This window comes from Nicotiana attenuata, chromosome 9 (genome assembly GCF_001879085.1).
Source record: "Nicotiana attenuata strain UT chromosome 9, NIATTr2, whole genome shotgun sequence".
In the NCBI taxonomy this organism is placed as follows: domain Eukaryota; kingdom Viridiplantae; phylum Streptophyta; class Magnoliopsida; order Solanales; family Solanaceae; genus Nicotiana; species Nicotiana attenuata.
Genome location: NC_031997.1, coordinates 35,456,337 through 35,463,589, shown reverse-complemented (window position 1 = coordinate 35,463,589; position 7,253 = coordinate 35,456,337). Strand labels below are relative to the sequence as shown.

General features: G+C 41.4%; 1 protein-coding gene across 1 annotated transcript; it reads right to left on the bottom strand.

Moving 5' to 3' along the window:
• On the bottom strand, nt 4,015–4,697 carry LOC109232653. The gene is made up of 2 exons (XM_019398409.1): nt 4,385–4,697; nt 4,015–4,124 (listed from the first exon to the last, which is right to left on the bottom strand). The coding sequence occupies exons 1-2, from the start codon at nt 4,695–4,697 to the stop codon at nt 4,015–4,017; spliced, it is 423 nt and encodes a 140-aa protein (XP_019253954.1).

The following is a 7,253-nucleotide window of genomic DNA, read 5'->3' as shown; positions in this document are numbered from 1 at the left end:
GGGGGTAGGGGTGCGTTTGGACATTCTTATATTATTGGACCCTAGCTTCCCAGCCGTTAGATCATCAAACCTCGACGGCTGGGATTAATTCTAAATGAAACGGCGTCTTTTTTGTGGTAAGGGGGAGCTGGACCGAATTTTGGGCCGGGTATGGGGCGAATTTAACGGGTATTTGGAGGGTTTTGATTTGGGCTGGCCCAAACTCGGGTCTTTTACTAAGAAGACCCCTTTTTCTTTTTATTTTCTTTTCTTTTTTTCTTTTTCGAATTAAAACAAAACTAAAATTAAACCTAAAGAATTAAATTAACCTACCTAGCTATATTAAGCTATAATTAATAATCAAAACTATTAATAAAATACCAATTTAAAGGAAAACTGAACAAAATTCAAAGCTAAAATTAAACAAAGCAAATAAATCAATTTTTGTGATTTTTGTATTTTTGTAAAACCCTAATTACTAATTAATCTAAAATATATAAAATTAAATCCTAAATGCAAATGCAATGCGTATTTTTGTATTTTTTATGAATTTATGTTAAATTAAAAATGCACACAGTAAAATGCAAATAAACACGAAAATTATGCAATTAATTCCTACAAATTGAACAATTAAAAGAAAAATCCTAAATCTAAGAAATCTGTAGGAGTAATTCGTGCGATGCAAAAATCACATGCTCACAGGCTTTATCCAGGCAACGCCAGCCTAAGGCCTAGCTGACCCTGGCTTTAGCCAGGCGACGCCAGCCTAAGGCCTGGCTGACCCTGGCGTTTTCCTAACTTCGCGTGACATTTAAACCGTCGACTCGCCCAAACTCACCTGCAAACTTGTTAGTATCTAAAAACAAAAAGAAAAATTCTAACTACACTAAAAATCAACTATGAATTGAGTTGCCTCCCAAGAAGCGCCTTAGTTAATGTCGTGGCATGACGAATACAATAGTCCAATGGGTTGCCTCCTATGCAGCGCCTGATTTAACATCGCGGCACGATGTAGATAAGCGCATTTAATGTACGCTCAACATTGGAGGCTCGATCAAATAGGTCACTGACACTACCTTTGCTTCATCCATGCCCACATTATGTTTTAATCTGTGTCCATTGACTCTGAACTTGCGAGAGTCATTATCTGCAGAATCTCTATGGCACCTGTGGGGTGAATTTCAACCACACGAAATGGCCCTGACCATCGTGACTTTAATTTGCCCGGAAATAGCCTCAGTCTTGAGTTGTATAGCAATACGTATCTCCGGGTAAAACTCCGCTCAATAATATTTTTATCATGTATCATCTTCATTCTCTCCTTGTATAATCTTGTGCTCTCAAAAGCGTGATAGCGGAACTCATCAAGCTCGTGCAACTCCGTGACTCTACTTGTTCCCGCAGCTTCAATATCGAGATTCAACTGTCTCAACGCCCACCAAGCTCTATGCTCCAACTCTACCGGTAAATGACACGCCTTCCCAAACACCAACTTGTATGGAGACATGCTGATTGGAGTTTTGAAAACGATTCGATAAGCCCAAAGTGCATCATCTAACTTTCTCGCCCAATCTGTTCTAGTAGCATTCATAGTCTTAGTCAACACACTCTTTATTTCTCTGTTCGAGACTTCCACTTGCCCACTTGTTTGTGGATGATATGGGGTGGCCACCTTGTGGCGTACATCATACTTCTCTAACAACTTTGCGAAGGTTCGATTACAAAAGTGAGTGCCTCCATCACTGATTATTGCCCTTGGAGTGCCAAATCGGGTGAATATATTCTTTCTCAAAAAAACAATTATCCCCTTTGCATCATCTGTAGGGAGTGCTGCAGCTTCCACCCATTTGGACACGTAGTCCACAGCGACGAGTATGTATTTGTTGCCATATGAGCTGACGAAAGGTCCCATGAAATCTATGCCCCATACATCAAACATTTCTACCTCCTGAATTGGGTTCATAGGCATCTCATGTCGTCGGGAAATATTCCCGGTTTGTTGGCATTCATCACACCCTTTTATCCATAAATGTGCATCTTTGAACAATGTTGGACAGTAGAAACCCGACTCCAAGACTTTAGCAACTGTCGTTACTCCCCCGAAGTGCCCACCATATGGTGACGCGTGACATGCCTGCAAAATAGAAGACTGGTCTATCACGGGGATACATCTCCGAATCATGTTATCAATACAAATTTTGAACAGATAAGGTTCATCCCAATAATACATGCGGCAATTATGAAAGAACTTTTTTCTTTCGGACATAGGAAAGGTCATAAGGAACAATACCGCTCGCCAGGTAGTTTGCAATATCTGCATACCATGGCGCTTCCTCAAGGCTCGTGGCCAGTAGTTCATCTAGGAAAGTTTCCAAAATCTCTTCTACCTCAATCTTCTTCTCAGTTCCTTCCAGCCTAGACAAATGATCAACTACTTGGTTCTCCGTTCCCTTTCGGTCACGGATTTCCAAATCAAATTCTTGCAGCAGTAGCACCCATCGAATCAGGCACGGTTTTGACTCCTTCTTCTCGATTAAGTACCTGAGAGCAGTATGGTTAGTATAAAAAATTACCTTCGATCCAATCAGGTATGACCTGAATTTGTCAAATGCAAACACCACTGCCAGCATATCCTTCTTGGTCACAATGTAATTTAGTTGGGCTCTACTTAGCGTTCTACTTGCGTAGTATATTGGATGCATGATTTTATCTTTACGCTGCCCCAGAACTGCTCCCACAGCATAGTTACTCGCATCACACATCAGCTCAAATAGTTGCTCCCAGTCAGGGGCAACTATGATAGGTGTTGTTACCAGTCTCTTCTTCAATTCCTCAAACGCTACCCTACAGTCATCAAAAAATACAAAAGGGTGATCATTTTCAAGCAATTTACACAAGGGGTTAGCAATTTTAGAAAAATCTTTTATAAATCTCTTATAAAAACTGGCGTGCCCAAGGAAACTTCTGATTGCTTTGACGGAAGTGGGTGGTGGAAGCTTTTCTATCACATCAACCTTTGCACGGTCTACCTCAATGCCTTTACTTGACACTAGGTACCCCAAGACTATACCTTCCTGTACCATGAAATGGCACTTTTCCCAGTTGAGTACCAGATTCGTCTTGATACACCTCTTCGATACTCTTCTCAAGTTTATAAGGCAATCATCGAATGAATTCCCCACCATTGAGAAGACGTCCATGAAAACCTCCATTATTTCCTCTACCATATCCGTGAAGATAGCCATCATGCATCTTTGGAACGTGGTAGGTGCATTTCATAGGCCAAACAACATTCTCCGAAAAGCATAGATTCCATAAGGGCAGGTGAACGATGTTTTCTCTCTGTCCTCCGGGGCAATAGAGATCTGATTATACCCCGAGTACCCATCTAGAAAGCAAAAGTGGCATCTCCCCGCCAATCTATCTAGCATCTGATCAATGAATGGCAGTGGGAAATGGTCTTTCCTGGTAGCCAAACTCAACTTCTTGTAATCCATACAGATTCGCCAACTTGTGACTGTTCGTGTAAAGATCAATTTGTTCTTCTCATTTTTCACTACCGTCATACCTCCCTTTTTGGCACACGCTGAACTGGGCTAACCCAGTTGCTGTCAGAGATGGGGAAGATGATTTTTGCATCTAACCACTTAATCACTTCTTTCTTCACCACTTTTTTCATGTTGGGGTTCAGCCTTCTTTGATGTCCTCTGGAAGGTTTGTGCCCATCTTCCGGTAAAATCTTATGTATACAGAAGGCCGGGCTGATACCCTTAATGTTTGCAATGGTCCACCCAATTGTAGTCTTGCACTCCGTCAATACCTGCAAAAGTTGTTGCCTGCACATCTAACAAACTAGATGAGATAATAACAGGTAAATTTGAGTTAGGTCCTAAGAAAGCATACCTGAGATGAGATGCTAGTGGCTTCAGTTCCAACTTTGGTGGCTCTTCTATCGATGGCTTAGCTGGAGGAGTTTTTCTTTCCTCTAAGTGCAAAGGCTCAAATTTTAGCTCCCTTCTCCAAAAACCTTAGCCTTCAAGAGAAAACCCACTCTGCCAAGTCTTCTCCATTGGCTTCATCTAAGTTCATGAGACAGGCTGCTAGAGCGTCTTTAGTGTTCAATGCCTTATCTTGGTCCTCCAAAACTACATCCACGGCATCTATTAGAGAGCAATTAGCAAATTCACTTGGTCGCCGCATAGATTTCTGCACGTTGAATGTTATCTCTTCATCATTTAATCTCATTTTGAGCTCTCCAGTTTCACAATCAATTAAAGCTCTCCCAGTGGCCAAGAATGGTCTTCCCAAAATTATGGGTATTTCCTCGTCTACCTAACAGTCAAGAATGACAAAATCTGCTGGGAACACAAACTTCCCAACCTTTACTATACATCTTCAAGAATACCAGAGGGCCTCTTTACTGTCCGGTCAGCCAGTTGTAATAACATGGACGTGGGTCTAGCTCGCCCAATGCCTAGCCTTTTGTAGATAGCTAGGAGCATAAGGTTTATGCTTGCCCCCAGATCACACAGTGCCTTAGCAAATGCATAGTTCCCTATTGTGCAAGGGATTGTGAAACTTCTTGGGTCAGACAACTTCTCAGCTATGGGTCTCGTCACAACAGCACTGCAGGTCTGAATCAATGTAACCGTGGCCAAGACATGAAAGTCAAACTTGCGGGACATCAAGTCCTTCATCATTTTTACATAGCCAGGCATCTCCTTTAAAGCATCAATCAATGGAATGTTTACCTGAATTTGCTTCAACATCTCAAAGAATTTCTTGTGCTGCTCATCTTTCTGATACTTGGCCAATCTCTATGGGAATGGTGCTGGAGGTCACTTCTTCCCTGTGATTTGATTTTTTCCTTGTTCAGGCACTGCTTCTACTATTGGTTCTAGTGCAACCTCAGTCTCTTTCACAACCTCTTTTTCGTTGTTGGTGTTCTCTTCCGCATGTTGTACCGTCAGCTTAGTTAACCCTACTGAATCATCTATCTCAACGGGTACTGGCACCAGTGTCTCAGTAGGTCTACTTTCACGAGCAATTTCTTGCTCTAGATCTAGGTCTCTACCATTTCGTAGACTCACTGCCATAAGCTTTTTCGGGCCCTGCTCTTTTGGATTGATTTATGTGTGTGCAGGTAACGTCTCGTGGGGACGATTATTTAAAGACATCGAAATCTATCTCAATTGGATCTCAATATTCTTTATCGTTGATTCATGTGAGTCTACTTTGTCAGTGATTTTTCCAGTGGACCCAATCACTTGTTGCATCATTCCCTCAAGTTTAGCAAACCCATCTTCGCATCTCACAGTCTGTTGTTGTTGAGGTTGTTGACAAGACTACTGCTGATTTTGCTGGTTGTAACCCTGTTGCCTTTGGTAAGGCACCACTTGACCCTGTGGTCGCATAGTCCCAAGATTATTATTGTTGTTGTTGTACTGCTGCTGAACTGGTCTATATTGTTTATTCTGCCGACCCCAATTCTGACCACCTTGCCTCTATCCCCCATAGTTGGCCACATTATTCATGTTCTCCTGATATTGTTTGTTATCACCTTCCGCACTCCACGAGCAGACATATGGCTGATTAATGCATGATGTACATAAACCCCTATTAGTTGTATCAACTATGTGTACATACTGCTTCTGGCCTGATTAATCAACCTTTTTGGTGAGGATGCTCATTTGTGTCACTAGAGTGGCCATATTTTCAGCTATGGAGTTAGTTGGGTCTAAGCCACTGAGTGAACCACATGAGTGATTGGAGCATTTCTTGTCGTCCATCATGAGTTTTGCGCCATCTTGTCAAGTAGGATATTGTTGAAGCATCAACATTGGCCTTCAAGTTATCTGCCAAACCCATGTAAAACCTCTACCCCAACATCTGGTCCGGAATACCATGATATGGACACGTAACCAGCAGACCCTTGAAACTCTACCACGTTTCTTGTAATGTCTCCGTTGGTTTCTATCTGAAGCTTAATATCTTATCAATTTGTTGAGCAGTCTTGTTGGGTGGGTGAAATTTGTTCACAAATTGCTTGACTAATTCCTCCAAAGTAGTGATGGAGTTTACGGGGAGTGAATTAAGCCAAGTCTGAGTCGCTCCCTCACTGAGAATGGAAACAACAACAATCGTATTACTTCCGTTGTCACATTATGTTGCCTCTGCGTGGCACAGATTGGAAGGAAATTCTTCAGATGCTATTGTGGATCTTCAACGTATGACCCTGAGAACAGTCCCTTATTCTGCAACAAATGTAGCATGTTATTTGTGATTTGGAATGATTCTGCTTGTATTTGAGGGACTACAATTGCAGTTGCTAAGTTGTCAGCGGTGGGTTGTGCCCAATCGTACAATGCTTCTTCTAGCACAAGCTGCACCACACCTTGATTGTTCGGGCCATTCCTATTATTTCTGTTGTTTACTTCATCTCCCATGTCTGGTTCGATGTGTTCTGTTGAGTTCTGTTGCTGTTTTCCTTTCCAGTTAGCACAATTCAATGCCTTGAAAACTTTCTCAGGATCTAATAATGCTTCAAACAGTTTACCGGTTCTTGAGGAGCTTCTAGGCATGCACCTCTAACACCCAAGACTACAAACGTTAGAATTTTAATGTAATCAGTTTAAATTGAAGAAAGTTGACTACACTAAGAATTTTTGCACATCTTTTAACTGTAATTAATAACACCGTTAATTCCTCGGCAACGGCGCCAAAATTTGATCACGCCCAACTATGCCTTATAAAAAGGACAAAGCGGTCGCAGCAAACATATTTCGGTAAAAAGTCCCGAGCCGAATCCCACAGGGAATTAACCTATCAATCACAGCTAATGGACTTACACAAATTCACGTATTCAATCTTTGGAGATATTGAAATAATAGGTTGGGAGCTTACTAACTAAATATTACGTAAATGAAATGCAATAATTAAGAACTAACTACTAACGGTTTGTAGACAAGAATGGGAATGATCTAAGGTTCTGATTTCCCCTATTGTCGGAATCCTTTCCGCTACGTTTGCTATAAATTTGCCTAAGTCTTCTCTATCGATCATGAGCACTCTGACTGTCGTAACTCTCTCTCGAGTAATTACAACTATATACTAGACATATTCTCCCCAATTAAGCTAGATAGCTTTAAGTACAACTCACTTAGATCGCACCCAAGGTTTCGTTATCCCTTATCCCACCTTTAAACCCTTCATATTGATCCCTCATATACGTTAGGAGTGATGTTGTTCAACAACTACCTAAATATGCACTCTCT